Source organism: Centrocercus urophasianus, unplaced genomic scaffold (genome assembly GCF_019232065.1).
Source record: "Centrocercus urophasianus isolate 14NV4802_14NV808 unplaced genomic scaffold, USGS_Curo_1.0 seq_6, whole genome shotgun sequence".
NCBI classification, from domain to species: Eukaryota; Metazoa; Chordata; class Aves; order Galliformes; family Phasianidae; genus Centrocercus; species Centrocercus urophasianus.
In genome coordinates, this window is record NW_024885199.1 from 122,966 (window position 1) to 146,145 (window position 23,180).

Sequence of the window (23,180 nt, forward strand, 5' to 3'; positions counted from 1 at the left end):
TGCCCAACATTGCAAACAGCTCCAAGGAGCCCTTGGAACCCATCAGTGGTGGAGGACCTCCTGGGTGTTCATTACCATTTTATTTTATTTGCGTTAAGATAAACCGCATCTTTATCTGTACAACATCTCCTTAAATACTTGGCAACACTTAAAAATAAAAATAATAAAACTAGAACAATAACAAATAAAAATAATAAAAAGAAAGGAACAGTGCAGGCTACAATATCAAAACAGTACGATGCTTGTGAATAAATAACCCCTGGGGGCAGCTCAGGGGCTGGGCTGTTCAGATTGCACGGGGAATGGCAAATTCAGCCCTCCTGGGTCCTCATCCCCCCTTCCCTGGCAGCAGTGATCTCTCAGCTCTTAGTTGACCGTCTCAGTTGTGGTGCTGCTGCTGTTTTTGTTGGTTTTGCAGCAGAAGTATTGGTTCCAGATCTGCTGGAAGGCTGTCCGGAACTTCTTGATCCTGAAGGCATAGACAACGGGGTTCATGGCCGAGTTGCCGTGGGTGAGGAAGATGGCGATGTAGGTGAGGATGTGAGGAGTCTTGCAGGATGGGCAGAACAAGGTGATGCAGTTGAGGATGTGCAGAGGGAGCCAGCTGAGCACAAAGAGAAAGAGAACCAGCGCGAGGGACTTGGCGATCTTCAGCTCCTTCCCATAATACTTCTGGGGGTCGTTGGAGCTGGAGGAGACCTTCTTGTTGAGCTGCTTGCGGATGAGATTGAAGACTTCCAGGTAGATGAGCAGCATCAGCAGCAGGGGCGGCAGGACCCAGACGAAGAAGTTGAAGTACACCATGTACTCCATGCTAATGACCGTCTCGAATTGGCACTTGATGACAAAATCTGAATGGCTGGCGTTCAGATCCTGAGTCCCCAGCATCTTGTTCAGGTTATTCCAACCGAACATTGGGGTGAGTCCCACCAGAAAGGAGACGATCCAACAGCAAGCGATGGCCACTGCTGCTCGCCGGGGCGTCACCACGCTCTTGTACCTGTGCAAGAGACAACAACCACAGGGAAAATGAAACGTGAGTTGGAGGTTTTGCCTGGGGGTTCAGACTTCTGCACACGGGGTGGTCGTGCCCGTTCTGAGATGCCCATGATGCTGCTCACTCCATAGAATCATTAAGGTTGAAAAAGACCTCCAAGATCACCCAGTTCAACCTCAACCCATCCACACTGTGCCCACTGACCATGTCCCTCGGAGCCACATCCCCACTGTTCTCAACACCTCCAGGGATGGTGACTCCCATTGACTCCCATCACCCCCATCCCAGGGGGTGGGCAGAGACCTCCTGGAGGTGATCCCAGAGCTTTTGGCATTGGTGAGAAGCCAGGAGGTGCATTAGTAACCACACGCTGTCTCCCTGCTCCAGCCCCGCTGGGACCCTGCCTCAGCCAATTCCCCCTGTGCTGGGGAGGAAATCGCTGACAAAAACTTCCCCAGAGACTGCTGGGTGGAGGAAGCATCCAGTGGTGCTAATGGTCCTCTGGGCACAGCTTGTTACATTTCATAAGTGCTCTCCCCGTTGACAAAACCCTTTTTCCTAATGGGCTTGCGCCAAGGGATGGAAGGAGGAGGCTGGCTGGGTTCTGTGTCCTCCTCACCAACATGGTTCTGGCTCCCCAGAGCTCTCCAAGCGGGAACAAAGCCTGCTAGGTTGATTTTTCCCCCTGGTCTTCAGATGAAAGCACCTCCTTGGAGGCCAGACAGATTCACAACCCAAGTGTTTTTGCCTTCCACTGGAGAGGATTGAATGAGGGATATTTTTCTGGCTGTCTGCTGGGTTTTGCTGTGGTGCCAGTGTTAACTTGGTCATGGAGGTGGCTGGGAAACACAGAGTCCCATCTTGCTGCTCTGAGCTTCCTGCTGTTTGTCTTAACAAATCCGCCAAGAACTCAAACCCACTCCTTCCCCCTCAAAGGTCCACTCTCCAGACCCATCTCAAGGGTAGGATGGGAGCACAGAGGGGTGCAGGATAGAGAGGGGACGTCCATCCTCAGGAGCTCAGAGGGTCCACAGCCGCCCATCCCTGATGGCTTTCCTGAAGGAATCCCCCTCTGTTCTGGGAAATCATTTCCAGGCAGATCCCGTGGGAAGGAGGTGGCAAGGCAGGCTGCTGTTTCCTCTGAGAGCCAGAGGGTGATTTATTCCTTGTTGGGAGGAGAGAGGGCAGGAGACCCTGAGAAAGCCATGGGGCAGGGAGATCTGGAGCTCTGGGGAGCCAAAGGGCGGTGGGAGAAAGTCAGCACTGTGGGATGGGTGTGGTGGGTGACAGGCCCCCATGCAAGCCTCACATCTCAAGGATTTTGAGGGTTTTCTGCTATTTTTTCTGCAGTTTGAGGTGCTCCCCACCCTGCAGCAGTGGTGTCCCATGGCCCCAGGCACTTGGGCATAGAGCACTCAGCCCTCCTTCCCTTCCATTGCCTGGGTTTGGGAAGCACAGGGGACAGAGGGAACACTGAGACCCCATTTTTAGCCGTGAGCTGGAGCAGAGGACACAGGTTTCATGCCTGCAGCCACAGTGGAGGGGATGGAGAACGGCTGCTGGGGGCCAGCACCAACAGTCCTGGCTCCACACTGCTCCAGAACAGGGCGTGCTGCTGCAGATGGCTATCAGGACAGCTGCAGAGGTCGTGCACAAGTCTGTCTGGTGCAGAGGGTGTAACACACACGCAATAGAGCAACAGCCCCACATCAGCACACAGCCCTCCTTCCTTTTCACTGCACATCCATCCAACCCACTGTACATCCACCCCCCCTGAGCGCACGTCCATCCCTGCTCAGTGCACAAATCTGTCCGTCCTGCTTAGTGCACATCCATCTGTCCTTAATGCACACCCATCCCTCCTCTATGCACACCCTTCCATCCTTCTCACTGCACACTCATCCTTGCTGTACACTCAGCCCTCCTTAATGCACATCCCTTCCTGCTCATCGCTGCACATTCACCTCTGTGCCCCGCTGCACATCCGCTGCTCCTCACTGCACAGCCCAGGCCACCGAAAGCAAAACCTCCCTGGTTTATCCCCCTCCACATGTGCTGGTGTCATCGTGGTCACAAGAGATGGGACTAAAACCCAAACCAACAAACTCACAGAAACCAGCAACATTTGGAACTGGGGCTTCTGTTGACTTTGTTCCTTTAAGCCACAAGCCCAGGGCAGTGACATCCATCCCTGGGGCTCGAGGTGCCCACACCCCCATCAGCCCCACACAAGGAATGATAAAACCACAAAATGACTCAAAGTTCCAGCTTTGTACACCCCACGGGGTCTGGACATGGGGCTCTGCTGCTCTGAAGGCTGCAAACCCTACTGAAAAGCAGGGAAATGCAAGATTCTGCCTATTGCTTGACCCCATGGCCCAAAGTGTTTGGTGGTTGGGGGAGGAGGGAGGGAAGAAAGAGTCTTTGCTGCTCCCATGTCTCTGTTTTGATCACACCGACAAGAAAACATTTTTCTCATCTGTCTCATTTGGTATTAATGAGATAGAGCTAGAATTTGGGATGGGTCTGGGAGGCAGAAGCACTAGGAAGTGCTGATAATGGCTCACAATTAATAAATAATTATATTATGATTGTTGTCATTGTAATGATTGCTACCATCATTACAAATTTATTGCTACTATTATTTTTATTAACAGCTGCCGCGAAACCATCCAAGATAATAGTCACCTCCGTCATCACATCATTTGGGCTTGTTTCCTTCATCTGTGGGCTTTTGAGCCTGACCATAATTGCCAGTTTTCCACTTCTCGTCCCTTCCTGAAGGGCTCTGCGTTGTCCCTTCCCCATGGAGATGGCTATCGCCCCAAACCCTCCTGGACACCCCGCCAAGGCCTGGAGAAAGGAGTGGGGCTCCTTGAGCCAGGTACGATGTACTGGGAGAGATGCTGGGGTGCCCCCACCTCAGGAAACTGTGGGGTGCCCCCCTGGCCCTCACCCTGAAGGTGTTATCTGCCTTCTCTTCCATTTATTTGTCATTTCCAGACTTGATTCACCTTCTACCACATCTTGATGTGTCTAGGTATCTGCAACTCACAGCTTGATCCACATATGGCACTCAGGGAACATATTCTCTTGACTTGGTTGACAAACCTTCAGTGATTCCACATCTGGTTTGTATCATACGTATAAATTTTTTTTTCCTCAGCATTTCTCAATATTCTTTTGTCCATAAAACGTGTACAGTTGCCCAGCCTGCCCTGAGATGCAGCTTTGCTGGTCCTCGCTCTGGTAGGGCTTACTGCAAAGCAGCTCCTGGGGAATTAATTCACTAATGAAGGCAGACCATCGCTAACAAAATGAAGCTGGAGCCAATGAGGTAGAAGGAAAGGAGACCAAGCTGACATGAAGATCATCTGCACTCCGAGCACAGCACAGAGGAGCAGCCAGAGCATGTCCTGATCTAATTGAAAATCTCTAGACAAAACCTCCTTGATCTCAGGGGAGTTTGGTTTCTGCTCCTTTTTCCCTGCTGTATCTCTGCTTCTGATCTCAGTGTCCTGGAGGCCTCTGGGTGGGCAGCTTTTGGTGTTTGAAAAACATCAGAGATGTGAGGCTCAAGAAACACGAAGCTGAGAAATGCAAAGCAGCATGCAAGTCCTGCAAGGAGCTACCTCAGCTCAGGGCTGAACGTGTAGCTGCAAGGTGTGCTGCATAAGGGACATTGAGTGCTCCATCTGTTCGCATCCCTCCTTTGTGATGGTTGGGAGCTGTGTGGCTCTTTGGAGTCACACACCCATCTCTCAGCCCTTCATGCACCCAACAGCCATTCAAAGACTGCAGCGAGCCAACAGCAGAGACCATGTTGCCTGCAGACGTGGCTGGAGCTGCTGGGTGATGGTTCTCCTTTCCACCACAAGGGCGTTTCACACCCTCCTGAGTCATCCCTGCAATTCTCACAGCTGGGATGGAGGTGACAGGTGGCAATGAGCCACAGAGGTGATGTGAGAAGGCACCTCGCGGGCAGAGGGGTCATTTCAGCCTATTGGTCTCCTGATGGCATCACTTCTGGTTTTCCACTTGGGAAGAAGTGAGGGTTGGTGACAGCTGGTGGGTGGACCGTGGCCTTGGGAGGGATCGATGTCAACCAACATTAGCCAAAGCTGGTGGCTAGACAGAGCTCTCCATGACAGCCTGTACCTGCAAATACTTCAAAGGCAGGAGACTGATAGCCAGCATCTCCCAGGAGATTGTCCCAGCACCAAAATCCCAGTGGCATCCAAGTGGGTGAGGCTAAAAAGCACCAAGAGCTATTAAAAGAAAGGATGGGGAACTTACAGAAGAGGATATAAGAAGGGTCTCGAGTTGTTCTGTTGGCTGGGTGAGCAGGAGGCAGGAAAGCTGCGATAGCATCTCCTGGGGGGAGGCATTAGTCCAGCTGTGAGGCACAGCTGAGGTGGGTCTTTATCTCTCAGCTGCAGAAGAACACTTCAGAAGATGAGATATCCTAAACTACAGATGGAACAGGAGATTGGTATCGGCTCTCCTTTAATTTCTTGGTTCTGCACTTCTGCTTGCTGACCCGACTCCTGCTTTGTAGTCAACAACCCCAACTCTGGTTTCTTAGGTACGGTTTGTTATTGCAGCTCGGGATCTTCATGGCACATTCTGTCACTGCAGAGGGAACATTTCCCTTCACGCACTTCATTCAGCTCCAGGACTGATACCTCCAAGGCTGAAACATTGGCTGGAGGCTCAGCAGACAGGGGAGGTTGTTTTCCCCACCCAACCTCTAAATGAGAATTAGGAGAGCTGATGAGATCTGCTGCTCCTCAGCCGCAGAGGACACGATAACCCAAAACAACCCATCCAGCATCTTCTGCACAGGGCAGCTTTTCCCTGCTTTAAAGCTCAATTTCAAATGCAGAAAGCAGGCAGATAAATTTCTTTTTTGGCTAATGAGCTGTCTATATGTACTTTCAATTAATGAAACCTGTCTCAGAGATGCCATTTTGCACTTCCACCTTCAGCCCAAACACAACTTGTTACAAATCATGGGTAAAACCCGTGTTCCTCAACTCTGCAACACCAGGGGAACAGAAGTGAGGAACAGAACACGCATGTGTTTAGTCATCAAGTTATTTATGTACACATGAATCTGTCCAGGGCAGATCTATACATCTTGATCAGCTGAATGCAGCGCCAAATTGGAAGTGAAGGTTCCAGTTAGCACCGCAATCAAATGTTCCCTCACCGCAGAGAATTGATCTTTCACCAGGAAAACAAATAAATGCAAGTGCAAAGCAAACCTGAAGTTTATTATTTAATTCCCGTTTCCTCCCTCAGGTTTAAATGATGATTTATTCCCTTGGAAGGAAACCAATTGACCTTGCAGCCTGGAAGGAACCTGCTTGGTGTTTGCACCAGGATGGCAGAGAAAGAGCTGAGACCTGAGAGCAGAAACTGCAGCGATAAATCACACCCTGTGCATCTTGCTAATTACCCTGGCAATTAAGTCCAGGCAGGGAGCAGTGGGAAGATGCAGCCCGGTTGCAGCAGGGCATGGACAAGGAGGACTGATTGGCCAGGCAGCAGCCAGTCCTCCCCATGTGTGAGGACCACACCAGCCCCCATGGAGCCTCCGAGGCCCCACCATTCCTTTTCCTGGGGCACAGGGGACGTACAAGAGAGTCCCCATGCTTCTGGAGATGGAGAAGTTTTGCTGTGGCTGCAATCAGGGCTGGGGATGGCCCTGCGAGCACGGAGCATCTGCACTGCCCAGGCTGTGAGCATGATGGGAGTGGGTGCTGATCTCCATTCAGTAAACCCTGGTTCTGCACAGTGGTGCTCATCCATCTGGATGCAGGCTGTGCCATCAGCTCTCGGCCGCGCAGGGTCACGGGCAAACAGAGCCACTCGAGCTGAAATAAATGCGTCGTAGCTGCACGTTGCAGGGTTTAACTCACAGAGTGTTGATACCAGCGCAAAAAAGAAAGAGGAATTACACAGTCTGAGAGCCTGTGCTAATTATGGCTGTGTCTGAGGCAGCGTTTCTCGGTGCTTTCGGAGAGTTTGTAGCACCGTTCCCTCTGCGAGCAGATGGGGAAACTGAGTTGCAGAGGGGGGCTCTGCTGTGCCAAGCGAAGCAAGATGAACTGAGCTGAATGAGAGCGCATCCCCAGTGCCAGGAGCTGACACTTCTCTCCTTTGAAAGTAGCCAAGAGAAAACTTCTCAGCTCTGATAGCAATGGCCCAGGGAAGGCAGTGCCCCATGCTGCTCAGTGCAGCCCTCCTTCCATGAGTGGCACAGGGGTGGTGGACCAGGGGATGTCACCTCCCTGCTGCTGTGACCCTGCCCAGGCATCACTGGTACCTGGGTGCTGTGCCCGTGGGCACCTTGTGCAGTCTCAGGGGCAGCAAAGACTGAAGCAGCTGAAGAAGACAAGAGGATGAGGCTTGGGGGCAAATCCCTTTCCTTTTTGAGAGTAATTTTTAATTAAGAACAAAATTCCAACCAAACCAACCAGAAGTTCTGGAAGCAACGCTCAGCTTGGCGCTGGGGGCAGAGCCCAGACAGGAACAAGGCAGGGATGGGAATGGGGTGGGGAGGGACAGGACAGGGCACAGAGGAACTGTTTGCTCTGTGCAGCAAAGGACAAACCCAGACACCACCAAACCTCCCAGCACCCGATCCTGCTCTGCCCTGCATCACCAAAAAACATCCCTTCCTCCTCAGTTCTCACCCCATCAATAATATGTTTCTTAGCCCACAAGCAACTGAGGAGGAGACCATCTCTGTGGGATTATTTCACACCTGCTGATGGCATCACCAGTGACGTCTTTTTAACCCCCAGACCTGCCTGTCAGGAAGGCAGCTAGCTACGTGCCTGGGCAGGCTGAGCAGGGCTGGGTGCTGGTGCAGCAGGAGCTGATTAGCTTATTGCTATTCTGCAGGGTTCCCTGCTGGCTCTGGGGCTGTTTTGTCCACATCTTGGAGATCATCAATTGCTCTTTCTTGTGGCTGGGCATGCCACGTGAGAGCAGCACGCCTGCCCCAGCAGCTGGGCATCCATGCTGCCAGCAATGGCATCTCCCTGCCAGGAGCTCAGCCAGCCCCAGGGAAGGCTGGTTTCTGATTTTGTGGGCAGGAAATTCTTCATTCAGGCACTGAGGATGGTGTTGCCCCCAAGGAGTCACACCGCTCAAGTCATCTCCATCCCACCGGGCCGATGTCTCTCCCTCGCATGATCTCCTCCCTGCCCCATATCCCACTTTCTGCAGGCACCATGACTCCCTGCTCCCTGTCTGAACCTCCCTTGCACCCTTTGGACAGGATCCTGCAGGTTTTCCCTTGACCTTCCTCCAATCAGAGGTTTTTTTCCAGCCCATCGGTTTTGTTCCAGTCTGAAATGACTCCCATGTGTGTCACAAAGAAACTCATCTCCCAGGTCATTTCACCAGGTTGCCTCCTCCACACATCCTCCTCCTTTTTTCCCCATTCTTTCCTGTGCTCTGAAGACCTTTCCACCCCCTGTTCCACACCAGGATGTCAGACCCATCACAATTCCAACTTCCTGACTTTCTCTCCTTCCTCCATCTCCAATCACTCTCCTCAAGTCCCGTCCCCATGCCCAGGCTGTGACCTCTCAGGATGAGTCGTTCTCCCACTGCCAGGCTGATTTCAGCATGGATATAGGACACAATTGGTTTCTGCATCCCCTCATTACACTTCCCCATGCCCAAAAGCCTCCTGTGTTTGGGTGCAGTCTGCTTTGGTGTGCTCTGGACAGAAGGGGTGGTTGGCTCTGGCCTCACTGATTGCAAACTGTGGCTGTTGGTCTGCGGGTCCCTGCCAACCAGATCTTGAAAGCACAGTCTGGTGGGCTTTGTTCCAGTTGTCTCCACCAAACTTACGGCCAAAATCCCTCTCCGGTCATCAGAGTCAAGCTGGCCTTTCTATAAAGGTGGGGTGACAGTGACATCTCTCACTGTTGCAGTCAACTTCTTCCAGCTCAGGGATGAAGGATGACCCAGGACAACCCAGCAAAGGTCTCTTCGGCTCCAGCTCCAACTGGCTGCAGTGAAGGCACACACCAGGGTGAGCTGCTCCTGACTCACTCCTGACACACTGCCTGCAGGGCCAGGCTGGGCTGGCAGGGATCAGGCAGACTGAATCAGCAGCTTTGGCAGAACCTCCTGTATCGTGTTGAACTATTTTTGCTGCCTCTATGGGGTCCTTGGAAAGTTTCAGACCCCAGTGTGCATTGGCATCACCTCCACCAACCCAGCACCTTTGGAAACACCTGAATGAACCTTTGGTACCCGACTCTAAACTCTTCAGACCAGTAGAACCACGGGTAGCCCCTCTTTCACCGCACTCCTCCTGCACTGAGCAAGTCCTGGCACTGCACTGTGCCTCAGTTTCCCTAGCTGCAAGTGTACTATTGCCCTTCCAGGGAACCTGCCCTTGCAGGTAAAGCATTGTCAATGTCTTTACCTCACAATTAGTAGCATTCATAAAAAAATCCCAGTGAAAATCTTCCCAGAGCTTGATTTTGGAGCGTAAGAGGAAAACACCAGCCAGGAGCTGGTTACCATTCATCTCCCAGCAGGCAGATGGAAGCTCTGCCCACGGGACAGATGTTGGCTCCAGCAAACGGGTCAGGGCAGAACAATCCCCAGCAGCTGACCCAGCACACGGATTGCATCTGGGAGGCTGGAATGAGCTGGAGACCCTGCATGTGGGCATGGGGAGCAGCATCCCAACAGCCACACGTCTCCCCTTGCCTTCTTAGTCCAAAAATTTTGGGAATAACCCCTACATTCAGAAAAATCCAGGCATTCCCCCCCTCTCCTCTGCCCTACCAAGTACGGAGCATCCCACACTTCGATCTTTGCCACCTCCCAGGGAGGGGACATCCACAAACCCAAAAGCCAAGGATATGGGAACAGTGCTCCCAGCCCAGCTCACCCCCCTCCAGCCAGCATCGCAGCGGCTGTGGCTTCTTCTGTGACCTGATTTTCGGGCTGCCAGCAGACGTCTCACAGTGCTGCTGCAGCAGCTGTGCACTCCCAGAGAGTCTAATCCTGACATCCCATCGCAGAGGGAAGAGCCCCAGCCTGTGACTTAGCATTCACTTGGCTGAATGTTACTCCATGGATCACAGTCATGATGAAAAGTGGCTCCATCGGGTGTTTGCAGGATCTAAGACTGATAAAACCTGCTGGTAAATCCCTGCCTGTTTCCAGGGCTCTGATCATTTTGGTGGCACTGGGTTCAGGCTCCTGGTCCAGCACCACAACTCATCTGTGCCTCCTGAGCAGAGCATGATGTGAAACGCTGATCAGGTTCTGAGCAGAGCATGATGTGAAACGCTGAGATTTAGCAGCCATGTGCTGAGCTGATCAGGGAGTGCTGATAAATACAACTTGGAAACAGTTCTCCAGCAAACCCTTCCGGGCTGTGAGCTCTGGTTCCTCTTTGCTCTCGGTTCCCATCTACCTGCTCCCTGTGGGTCACCCTCATCTGCTAAAAATAAAGGCAGCAAGGGCAGAACAAAAGGGCTCTGAGCAAGAGGAGGCTGCAAAGAGCTGCCGGTTCCCAGAACTCCTCTGGTTTAGGAAAACAGGATTCCTTAGAAATGCAGCCTGCTTTGTAAGGCTGGATTGCATCTTTTTGTCAGCTAACGGAGCTGAAAGATGCCTCAGTGAGCTTCTGTGAACGTGAGCTCCCCAAAACTCCCTCAGCTCCCAATGAGTCGCCTGAATGCTTTGAAACCTGTCCTCCAAATTTAAAAATAAGCCTCAGACAAGCCGTGGCTTTGTTCATTCACTTGGTTGGATGGACAGTCACTCACCATTGCCCTCACACATCATTTGCTGCATTGTCCAGGCTGCTGGGAGCCATCTCCGGTCACCCTTGCTTCCCTGGGGACATTCCCTGTGGGTCACATCACCTCGTATGCAGCATGCACTTCATTTTCTTCATTTCAACCTTTTGTTCTGGATCAAAATCCTTCAGACAGACCAAAATCTTGCTTCTGAGGTTCAGTGCCTCCCCCTTTCCATAGGGATCATCTCCAGGGGACCAAGAGCCACGGGGATTGGGGCCACCACACATCCCTACTGCATCCCACACCTCTCCTTCTCCATGCTGGCCTTGCTGCTGCCTCTCAGAGCCTAAATATCCCTACAGATTTCCCAACACTCACTGTTGGGAGCACTGGAAATACTTTCCATACCCCTTAGGTGCTTCTATTCTCCAATTCATGGGAATTTAGGCCCAAGCAGTGTCCTGTCCCAGAGACCCCTCACCCCTACTACAGCGAAGTGCCCCCCACCATCCCACCAAGTCCTCCTTTGAAACCTCAGTGGAGGAAAACCTCAGCCCTGTGCCCCAGCTGGCCGAGGGTGATGAGCCTTCCTGTGACCCAACCCCAGCTGGCCCCAGGCCTGTGGCTCTTGGCAGGCCCAGAGAGAAGGGGAAAGAGCGCTGCAATCCCAGCAGGAGCCCAAAAAGCGTAGAGCCAAGCTGAGGAAGCATTGCACTGCTGCCTCCATCCAGGAGGTTACCTGCAATCCTCCTCACTGGTGGAATCTGTGGTCCAGGGCTGAGGGATGCTCCTGTGCTCTCAAATCTCCTAAGGCTCAGGGCTTTGCTGGAGTGCCAGTGCTGTTCCCAGGGCCCTGTTTCACCCATGCTGTGCCTCAGCCTCCCCTCTCTGCTCCTGCCTCCCATTATTGAGCAATTTCCAGCCCAGTTTGATCTAACTTCTACATCTCTGCAGCATCGTATATTTGCTCAGAACCTTCAGAAATGGGAAATGCAGCTTGGCTTGGTGAACTGCTCCTCAGGGTGCCATGGGGTGAGGTGGGCTGGGGGCACCCACCAACCCTAAGTGTTAGGGTCATGTGCAAGACTTCCAGCAAATTTCCCCTGGTTTTCTTCTCCTAGCGTGTATTTCAAAGCAGATGAAGGGAGAGAAATCCTAAGGGAGCCCAAGGATGGGATCAGGCTGTGTTCTGGCATCCAGCATCCCTAGTCGAGGGGGCTGTGGTTCCTATACTAAAGGAACTGCATCCCCATGAAAACATCCCTCCGGCTCCGTCCCTCCTGCATCCTGCATCCCGCCACAGGGATGCCGGGGGCCGGTTCCTGCCTGGCTCCTTCCCCTCCCTTTGAACTCGTTTCATCTTCCCTAAGCACATCAGGGAGGGGGAAGCGGGGTCTGGGCTGAGGGGACCCCGCTGCGCCCAGCGAGGGGAGATGGAATGCAGGGGTGCTGCTGGGCGGGGAGGAAGGATACGAGGGGGAGATGGGAGTTTTCCTCCAGCACAAAGGCACTGAGCCTATTTTAGGTGGCTTCCAGCTGTTTGGATCAGCTCCCTTTGGGAAGCTTGGGGGGTGTGGTACCTTCTGCTCCACCTGAATGATGCTTTTGGCTTTATCTCCTTCAGTCAACTGCTCCCAGCCAAAAGCCCCCTTGCCTTCAGCCCCCAGGTAGCCAGCACATGGCACGGAAACTCTCATGCATCCCTTCAGAAATCCCAAACACAGGACCTGCAGGGAACGCTGGGGCTGCACAGCACCACCTCTGCAAAGTGCATGCAGGCATGGGACATCCATCCCCACAGAGTCCCCTTGGTCCAGCTTCCCCCATCAGTTCCATCCGTGGGAGCCACAGAGCCCCAAATGCAAAGGTGATGGGCTGTGAGGGCATATCAGCACCAGAAAGATGTTTCAGTACCATTTTATTGTTATTGTTGGCATCCAGCAACAGGCTGGGGGAAATCTGGAGCATTTCAGGAATTCAGGAATTCTGGAGATTCAGGAATTATTCTTCAGTGGTATTTTCTACCATTTGTGATCCCTGATGTGCTTAGGGCAAAAAATCACCCACAGCCAATGCCAGCTGCTGGGAATTTGGGATAAGGGTGGATGACAGAGTGGGAAGGTTGGCACCACTGAGTGCAAAGTTATTCAATACTGAAAAAGATCTGAACAGGCAGAGCAAAATCTCACCGTGCTCAGACCAGGATGGACCAAGTGCAAAGTTAATATAGCAGGAGAAAAACCCACCCAAACTACATGTGGCACAGAAGGCTCCACCTTAATGCTCTCAGGGTCCTGGGCCAGGGCAGAATTTGCCCCCAAAAGCCCAACTGACGCTCAGAGGGAGCAAGGGAGGAGAGGTTGCATTTGCTGGGAGAAGCAGAGACACGAGCTCAGCGGCGCTGCTAAGTATAGACCTGCAGTCCTCCCACAGCTGAACCCGTCCCCAGCACACAGAGGATGCAGAAGAACCAAAAAAGCACCAAAAGCAGTGAGAGGACACAGAGGGCTCTGGAGTGCTGTTGGGGTGGAGAATGGGGATTTTTCAGGCTTGAAAAAAAATACACGTACACAAATTGTGCAACGGGAAACTGCCTGAGAAGTCAAGTGTGGTAGGGAGGGACTGTTTTTACTCTGTGCAGCCCCTACCCACAGGTCCCTGAGGCTGTCAGTGCCCTCCACCTTCAGCACGGGAAACCTGGGCTGAGGACAGAGCCGTCGTCCCCTTCCAGATACAGAGTGGAGCACAGTGACTCCCTCCCAAGCAAAGCAACCAGAGGCTGTGGGATCCCCTTACCCAGCCTGCCCCGATTCCTGCTGCAGCCAAACCTTCCTGCTGGTGCTGCTGCTTCTCAAAGGGTTTGAGACATCTCTGTTCCCTCTGAACCCCCCCAGTGCCCACCTCAGACCCACTCCTCACATTGTCCTACCTGACCGGGATCTTTACCCGCAGGTACCGATCCACGGCGATGGCCAGGAGCGCCAGGATGGAGCTTTCGGTGAGGATGAGGACGGGACACGCCATCATGAGGCAGCTGTAGAACTCCGTTTGCGGTCCGATATTGATGATGATGGCTAAAGGGATGACCAGAGCACCCACGGCCACATCGGCCACCGCCAGCGAGACGATGAAGCAGAAAGTGGCATCCCGCAGCGCCTGGTTCATCTTCACAGCCCAGATGACCAGGATGTTCCCCGGCACCGACACCAAAGCGATCAGCACTTCGATGGAGATGTAAGCAGCCTGAAAAGCCGACACGGGCTGTGCCATGATGCTGCGCTCCCCTCTGCGCTCCCTCTGTTACCTGCAAACGCAGAGGGAGGCGGTCATAAACTGCGCTGCGAGCCGAGATGGAGCCGGGACGGAACCCGGGCGGGGGTGGGGTGGGAAAAAAAATATCCCACCGCCTGTGCCGCCCCCCCGGACCTCGTCCTGCCCCGTCCCCCCGCAGCGCGTCCGTCCATCGCAACGCACCGCGCGGAGCGGAGCTCCGTGACCCGCCGTGCCGGGGTGGGGGGAGCGGCGGGGGGGGGTGGGGGGCCGCGAGCAGCCGTTCTGCTGTCCGTAGCTCCGAAGGACGCCTCACCTTGTCCGGCTCCAGGAGGTTGTGCCGGCGGTGTCCCCGAGTCTGAGGCGTTCAGCCGGCGGGCAGGGAGGGGGACATGCTGAGGGAGGGGATGCTGCGGGACGGGGGGCTGCGGGACGGGGGGCTGCGCTCGGCACCGGTGCCCAGCACCGCTCTGCTCCCGCAGGCAGCTCGCAGCTGAGGACGGAGCATCACATGGTGCGGCGCTCCCGCGGCCCTTTAAAGAGCGACCGACCCGATTTGGGGCTGCGCAGCCGAGCGGGGGCGAGGCGGGCGGGCGGGCGGGCGGTGCCGGTTGGGGTTGCTCGCTCCGCAGCCAAACCCGGGCTCCAAAAGCCTCACGTTTCGCTTTCAGCTCCAAAACCGGCTTCAGAGCCCCGATGCAGGGGCAGGAGTGGAGAGGAAGGAGACAACGGAGCGAGCGCGGAGCACCCGGTACCGGGAACGGAGCAGCAGCCGCTCGGTGCTCAGCCCCGGGCCGGGACCCGCCGGAGGGGTGGAACCGGAGATGAAAATAGCCCCCAAAAATCAGTGCCGGGGCGGGGCTGAGCCCTCGGAGCAGCACTTTGGGTGCGGGGGCTGCACCCCGTGCTGAGCAGTGGGGAGGGCTGGGGAAGATAGGGGGCTCATTCCTATCCCCAACAAAGCACGTGGAAGAATGGTTTCCCCCATGCTGGGGCTGCTTCAGGTGTTGGTTAGGAGTGTGGGAGAAGTTTGGGGTAAAATGGTCAAACCCCACATTTCTGCCCTGGGCTGGGAAGTGGTGCTCGCTCTGGTGGAGCTGAGCCAGCCAAGCCCAAAGCACCGCAGCCCAGCCCTCAGCCCAGCCACTGTGGGCATGCAGCACCCATGGGTGGTTTCCACACCCCTAAGTGGGAGCCAGGCACCTCCAGGGCTCACCCTGCACATCTCCAAATCTCTGGGTTTATCTGAGTTCTACAGGTCTGGGAGCAGCTGTGACCTCAGGGTTGGGAGAAGGGGACACTCCCCAGCCCTGTCCAGACCTCTCTGCATCCTTTCCTCTGGTGGGAGTGGGGCTGGATTTGTCCCCTCTTCTGCTCTGCTCTATGCAGTGAGAGCTGTCCTACTGTTTGAATCTGTCCCTTGGCACCTTCTCCATCCAAACCTGTGCATCCTAAGGCAGGGGATGCCTTAGGATGCACAGGGGACATCAGCGGTGACATCCCATTCCCAAGTGCCACCATCAGTGGTAGCCCGTGGGCTTCTCCCTCACCTCCACAGCTGAGCAGAGGGCACAGGGTTGGGGTCAAGCATCCAGGGGCCACCCGGGGGCTGCGCTGCAAATGTCAGCTGTGGTCACTTTGTGCCAACAGCAGGGCAAGGAGAGCTTATGCAGGTTTAAAAGATCCGTTCTCTCTGCAGGGAGAAAAACAAATCAGGGATGGTGCATCCATGTAAACACTGTGCTATTTATGGGAGGTGTTCAGGCTGTGTCTCACTGCGCATCCCTTCTCACACATCCTCTGCAGGAAGCCATTATCCAACTTTGGGCTCAGCCTGAAGCCAGAGGCAAAGCAGGGCAGAGCTGCCAGAAACACCGAGCTCCATTTGGGTCCCTGTGCACATGGATATGGGTGCCAAACTGCAGCCCGGGTTCCTCCAGTTATCCTGCTGGTAATCCTCCAGTTATCCTGCTCGTATCCGGCTCTGCACAATGCTGGAGTGGGAAAAGCATCCCAACCCCTCACCAAGTGATGTCCCATGGGAAGGGTCCCTGCAGGCAGCTTCTGGCTGGGAGCAGAGCAGGAAAACCATTGCGTTCATCACGGGAGTGAAACACGGAAGTGAAGGCAGGCAGGTCCCAGCTGAACTGCAGGCAAATCCCTCCAACACAGCAACTGAAGCCACTCCTTTTCCTAAAGTGAATTCTCCATTTGCTCTCCTTTCCCAGACTCACGCCCCAGCTTACCTAATCTTAGCAGCACTCCTTATTTAAAAAAGCCAACAAAAACAGCACACCCAAATTGTGCCAAAACTGAGCTGCGAGTCTGGGAGTCCGCCAATGGGGATGAGCTCCTCCATCAGCCTGAGTAGATTTTCTCAAGGCTTTGGCAAAGGCTGTGAATATTGAGCGAGTAAATGTGGCTGCTGGCTGCTGCAGGGCGTGCAGGCATTGCTGCTGCTGGATGTGGCGTGAGCTGCCTGCCCTGTGCAAACCAGGCTGGGCTTCGTATTGGAGGTTCCTTTAAAAAGCACAAAATGGGATTTTGTGGTGAACATCAGGCTCCCAGCAGGCTGCTCAAGGTCTTCCAGGCTCTTGCTGTGGGGTTTGGAAGGAGAAAATGGGCTGAGCTGCAGAATGGCCAGGGGAGGACAGTCACTGCCAGCAACCAGAAGGGGAGATGGAGGGCTGGGAGGAACGGTGAGACTTACAGGATAGGAGCAAAGCTGGGCTGGCAGGGAGGGTTTGTGTGATGCAGCAGCAAGTTGGAGCCGGCCCTGGGGACTGGGGCTGCACCCAGAGCTCAGCTCCTGCCAAGAAATGCACATCCAAGAAAGTGAATCAGGGTGTGGGGTGCTGCTCCCCCACAGCTTCCATGCGGGAATGCTTCCTGCCTCAGCTTCCCTACAAGAAGAGCAGCTCCAAGGTGCCATGGCTGAGATGGAGAGGGTTTCTCTCCCTGTTCAGTCACAGGGGCCGTTCTGGAATACTTCTGCTCACAGAAAGAGGCCTCTTCATTAGGAAAGTTAATTAGAAGCGTGGGTGATGCCAGCGCTGAGTGGGCTGCCATCTCTGCAGGCATTAATTAGGATGAGCGACGCCCCGAGCAGCGCAGTCCAGTGGCCTGAGACAAAATGGCCTGAGCAGAAACGGGCAGCAAAACAAAGGGGAGACCTGGAGCTCCTCTAAGGATGCAGCACCGCGATGCTGCTGTGCGATGCTGGGTGACACAGAGCCCGGCCCAGATGTTGCTGTGGGTGCTCCATGCCTCATCCCCTGCTGTTCTGCCCTTTATAGGGTGCACGGCCCCTGGGCACTGTGCTGGGTGCATTTGGGGATGCGCAGCAGATGCTCAGCAGCTGTGACACAGCTTAGAGAGAATTCCTGGGAGACGATCTCAAATGTGAAGTCTTTTCATTTTTGTTTGGGATCTTGTGTGGATAGGCCATATAGGCCATGTGCTGGCTGCATTCTAAAGCTTTTTTAAATATTTTTCTTGACACTGCAAAGGCTTGTTTTGCTTTGGTGTTTTTTTTTTTTTCCTAAAGGAGCCACGTTTGCCATCGACTGGTGGGACTCCCAGATTTTGCCATCAAGCACAGGACGGAGGGCTGGCTGTGCACTGACCTGCCCACCAAAAGCCCTGTCTGCAGCTGTTGGCTGCGCTGCAGAGCCCGAGCTGTGGGTGTGATCCACAAGGGATGCATCCCCACTCCCCTTCTCCAACAGTGTGCCACGTTCATGGGATGGATGTGAGATGCCCGACCCTGCCAGCTGTTGTCCACGGGCAGCTGGGACCAACCCAACCCCATCTGCATCCCCCAAGCTGGCATCCAAATCCCCCTTCACGCTCCACAGCGCTGCTGAGGTGCTCAGGTCCCCATCGCTTGGTGCTGAGAAGATGTTCATGGGGTGTTGGGTTGGTTTTTTTTTTGCTCTTCCTGAAGCTGGCAGGAGAAAATGCTGAGAGATCACTGGGGCAAAAGGAAAACAAATCCCAAAGTTCCCATTGCACTCCTCACCAGCGCCGCCCTTGGCACAGCACTGGGTAAAGCAGGCGGCCGGTTGCTCGCTGTCTCTGCCCCCCCCCCCCCCCCCCCAATCTGGGCCCTCCCCCTCCTCACACCGTTATCTCCCTTCCACTTTTAGGACCTATTTTAATCCCTCAGGGACCCAGTGAGTGTTATCGAGCCCGGCTGCTGGCCAAGAGCTATTCCTGCCCACCCCTTCCAGCAGCCTCAGCAGCATGGACAGCTTGGGAGTGGATTCAACATTTCCACTGCCATCCATCAGAGGACTGGCAAAAACCCTTTGTCTTCTGTGGCCACCCCTTCAACACACCCTGTGCTATGGGATGAGCTCCTCTTTTGATGAGAAGCCGCCCATGTTGGGGCAGGATGGTGCTTGCCAGGGCAGGAGCAGGGGGTGTGAGCGCTCATAGGCATGCAGCAGCAATGGCAAATCCTTCTGGGGCAAAGAATGGGGTGAAACCTCAAATTCCTGGAGACAGGGAGAGAAAAAAAAGGGGTGAAGGAGGAAAGAGGAGGTGAAGAAATGATGGCAGTGGAGAGAAGTGGCTCAATTTAGTGCCACGTAGAGGTGTCCCTTCGCACCGGGGCATCCTGGAATGGGTGTCCCATCCCCAGCAGGACAGGAAGACCACGTCCTCATGGCTGCTGTTCCTGGAGTTTGCGTTTCTCACTTTAGAAATATGTATTTCTATTTTAATATTCCCCTGATTCCGCTTCCAGCTGTCCCTTATGTCTTTCCCAGCTGGACAGCTCTGGGTTTTGGCAGCACGGCTTTTCTCCTGCTCAGATCATCACCCCCAGCACAGGAGCTCCTCAGAGGTGATGCTGACACCTGTGAACCCTGAGCCAGAGCTGCTGCCTCTGCCTTCTTTCCTCCGAGCCTCCCCAAGCTGGGAGGTTTCTTGGCACTGTGCTATTTCCAGAAATGAAATTGGGACAGCAGCTCATTGGCCGGCTCCCCCGTGTTGTAGGAAAGGCTGCTCAAACCCTCCTGCAGATCCCTATTGGAAAATTCCTCATCAGCACAGGGGATGCACCTCCTTCCCTGCTCTTCCAGCCGGGATCCTTTGGCCCCGGAGCAGCACAAACATTACCCAAAGTGTCTGAGCAGCAGAGAAAGCAGCTTCCAAGCCCTCGTCCCCAGGGGCAGCTCGGTGCTGCTGCAGTGGGACATGTGATTTTTGCATTGCACACAACAACACCGCGCTGTTCGGCAGTGACATTCCCATAAGAAGTCCCTGGGGTTTCTCCTGCCTTTCCCCGCTATGGGCTGGGAGGGTTTGGGGCTGAATTTGTGCCCTGGGTGGTGGTGAATGCATTACCCAGAACCCAGCACTACTGTGGGATGGGATTTGGGGGTAAGATGGGATGGGGTTTGGGGATGGGATGGGATGGGGGAGCACCAGATTGCAGAGCAAAGACCTCAGATGCATTCTGAAGGCATCTGTGAGAACAATCCTGTATTTCCTCCATGTCTGGTGGTGCAAATCAGGACCACAAGTGGGGTTATCCCCAACAGTCCCCTCCTCCCCGTATGGGCAGCAGTCAGATCCCAGCGGGCTGAATGCAGGAAGGCAGCAGCCGTTCCCCACCAGGAGCTCCAGCCAAAGCTGTGTTTGCCGGAGTCCATCTCCATGGGTGGAGCACGGGGACAGGGCAGGGGAAGGAAGCTCCCCCCAGCCCCCATCCCTTGTGTTTTCCTGTGGGGATGAAAGAGGTGAAACCTGATCTCACGTCTGCTCTGCCTTCCCAAAATACTACAGTGTTACAGCTTCCCTCCTCAAAAGCAATAAAGTCGATGGGGCCAAAAGACCAGAAGTGACACAGGTGCCAGGCAAGAGCACCTCCTGCGAGAGAGATAGAAGGGATAAAACCACTGCAAAGCACAGCCCTAGGGCTCCCGATGGGGAGGACAAACTCGGATGGTAGAGCCCAGATCAAAAGTCCACGTCTAGGATGGATTTTCCTCCATTCAAACACACCAAAATTGCAATGGAAAGGGTTTCCGGGATGTCCCCCCGCGTCCCCTCCCTGAATTGGGATGTTTTGACCCCAGAGAGACGCAGGAGCCTGGAAGGGCGACGGGAACCGAAGGAAGCCAAATCCTGAGCGCTATTTTCAGCTCTCGGACAGGAAAAGCACCTGCTGGGGTCATTACGCCGCGGGAAAAAACAAACGTCGGGATGTTGTCCCCGGGGGGTGGGATGGAAATAGCTGAGCTCATCATCACCGGAGGGGCTCGGGTCCCCATCCCAGGCACAGCGCGGGGTCCGGGCCCGGGGCTGCGCAGGCGGAGGGGTTCCGACGTCGGGTTTCGGCGCTGTGCGGATAACGCGGGGTCTGCTGCCCTCTCCCGACAGCCGCACCGAACGCACCGCGAGTTCCGCACTCGCACAGCGCGGAGTTCGCTCTGCTCCGCGTTCGGGACGCGCTGGGAGGAGCTCAGCCCTCTGCCGAGGGGCAAAACCTACAGCCGCCCCGTTACCATGAACACGGAGCAGGGCTGGAGGCATCCACCGGGAGACGCGGGGGTGGGAACGGGATTTCCCTGGGGGGGACCTTTGGAGAAGCCCCTCGGGTCTCAGTGCTGTCTGCCCGTCCACGGGGTTGGAAAGATCCGGGAACCCCTTAGCCGGAGCTGACACTGACAGCTGGGCATGCGAAGCCCACCCTGGGGAGGGGAAAACCAGCCTTGGGTGGGGGTGCCCAGCCGGGGGGCACGTGGGAGAGCTGCGTCCTCACGATGGGAATGCGTTGGGTGAGGGCACTCCGGAAGGGCTGGGTGTCACCACTGGCATGGCATTGGGTGAGGGAGGAGGGAGCTGTCGGTCCTTCTCCTGTTCCATTGCATCCCAAAGTGAGGAAATCCCCAGCGCCTTCTTCATACTGCTCTCTGAGCTCCCCCTGTGGGGATTTCAGCCGTTTCAGTGCCGATATTCGGTGTCCCACGCAGGTGGGGCAATGCAGCATCTCCTCATTTACCTCCCTCTTTCCCAGACTCCCATCCCACAGGGCCAGGTCTGTCCATTGGGGCCACCTGAACCACACTGGGAATGTGCCCTGGATGGGGACAGTGGGACAACCCAATTGTCTCCTACCCAAGAGACCCCTCCCTGCTGCCCTGCTGCTGTCCCCAGCACTCGTCCTCGGGCCCTGTGCCATCCCCCTGGCCCAGACAGCTGTCCCTCTTGGGGGGGGGGGGGGGTCAAATAGGCACCATATGTCACTGCTGAATCCCTCGCATTCATGGGTTTTCCTCCAAGCACCCACCTGTCCTCCTGCTCACTGAGCCAGACTCTGCCACCCCAGGAGAACAGCCCTTTGTTGACAACACGAGTGCCCCAGTCCCTGTGTGATGGCCAGGACATGGCACAATGCTGGGGATGGAGGAGCTGCCCCCACTCGTGCTGGAGATGCTGGGGTCCGATGGGTGTTGTGGGCATCTTGGGGGTGAGCACCCCTTCATCTGCAGTTTATGGGTGGGGATGGAAAGGGTTCTGTTCAGGCTTCGGGGCCATGAAGCACGGGAATGGGGGGATGGGGAGGTATTGTGTTGGTGGTGGGGCAAGCGTTGTTTGGTGAGTGCAGAGGGTAAGAGCACCCGGTGTGGCCCCTGAAATGGGAACCAGCAAATGAGCACCTGGGTTGGTCCCCAGGTATGATCCAAGGAACTGGGAGTGGGGGTACCTGGTGTGGCTGAGGGCCAACATGCTCCATGATCCCCAGACTGAGGATTCTTGAACCTGGGACCATAACTGATGACCAAAACATGGCCGTTCAGCTGGGCTTTGTACTCCGAGGAGCGTTGTTATCCCTGATTTCCTCATGGAGAGACTGAGGCACAGAACCTGCAACAATGAGAGGGAGCTGAATGTGCTGAGTGTGGCGGCCCCGTCACCTCCCAGCCCATGGGTGAGCCCAAAGTGGGGGAGCTGACACAGAGGGGTGAGGGGATGCTGCCCACCCCCATCTGGGGACAGCCACTAGGACACCATCCCCCATTGCTCCCTATGGACCGGACATGTGAGCAGTCCCAAATCCCCGTCAGGCTGAGACTTGGCCCTGCAAAGCCGCCGGCTCGCAGTGCTGGGGCCGAAGGGGCAGGCAGTGCTGCAGCCCCACCGTGGCCGAGCAGCTGTCACCATCCCAAATCTCTGCCGAGAAGGCACGTCGGAAATCCCGGGTGTCGGAGGAGAGGTCTGCTCTGCATTCCTCATCCAGGAGTGGGGAGCAAGCCAAGCATCTCCCCGCCGCCTGCAGCTGCTCCCAAATATGTTATGACTTGTCACTGCGGCAGGAAGGGATGTCGGCGAGCCTGGAAAGCAAGAGGGGATGTGGGGCAGCGGGGGCCGGGGGTCGGTGCTGTTGGATGTGGCCTTTTGGAGGGAGCGGTGCAGGATGGGCCCTGCTGGATGCATCAGAGCCCATCACTGGGATGGGGCCGAGGTAGGATGTGCCTGCACCACCTGGCTCACTTCATCATCCCATACAACCACCCCATTCTCCAATTCTTCTCAACAGAAAGGACCCCACTGCCAGTGCTCCACGTGGCGAGCTCACAGACCTCACCAAAACCCCAACAGAGCCACCACGGGGAGTCGTGGTGTGAGAGCCACCAACCCTCAGCCACCACCTCTCCCGGGGCCGAACCCGCCGTGATTTTTCTCAATGGAGATCAGTGTTTTCAGCTCGTGGTGCTGACGGGGTGAGCCGTCCCCACGAGGCCGGGGCCCCCTCCTCTGCCCGCGGGGGAAGGTCACCCCGTGACGGATCGCAGCACGTTCTGCCCGGCGCACACAGCCCTGCTTTGTGTGCAGCCCAGCCGCCGCCATCCATCACAGGATAACCTGACAGCCGGCAGCACAGCCCTAAGCCCCTGCTGGCTCTGAGCTACCTGGGGCGCAGCCGGCAGTTGCTGTGGGCACCTATGGCACCCGGGGGAAGGTGCCCTGCTCACCCATCCCGTGGCTTTGTGCTGTGAGAGGGGTGATGGGTACCCTTGGGGATGCTCAGGGTGAGGGGAGCCTCCGAGTGTTTGGGGTGCTGGGGGCCCATGGGAGTGCTGGGAGTGGTGGCGGCCCCTGGGGTGCTC

The 23,180-nt window shown here is 55.4% G+C and overlaps 1 protein-coding gene across 1 annotated transcript; it reads right to left on the bottom strand.

The window, feature by feature from the left end:
• Positions 1-357: 357 nt before the first annotated feature.
• Positions 358-14,465, bottom strand: ADORA1 (adenosine A1 receptor). The gene is made up of 3 exons (XM_042836409.1): positions 14,375-14,465; positions 13,718-14,092; positions 358-1,000 (listed from the first exon to the last, which is right to left on the bottom strand). Exons 2-3 carry the CDS (start codon positions 14,056-14,058, stop codon positions 367-369), a joined length of 975 nt encoding a protein of 324 aa, XP_042692343.1. The 5' UTR covers positions 14,059-14,092; positions 14,375-14,465; the 3' UTR covers positions 358-366.
• Positions 14,466-23,180: the final 8,715 nt, after the last annotated feature.

What these genes read in the sequence shown, in the direction of transcription:
- ADORA1 (XM_042836409.1), bottom strand. Translation starts at nt 14,058, where the DNA reads ATGGCACAGCCCGTGTCGGCTTTTCAGGCTGCTTACATCTCCATCGAA. An exon ending in CGGGTAAAGATCCCGGTCAG is followed by an intron (nt 1,001 to 13,717) that starts GTAGGACAATGT and finishes TCTCTTGCACAG; the next exon opens with GTACAAGAGCGTGGTGACGC.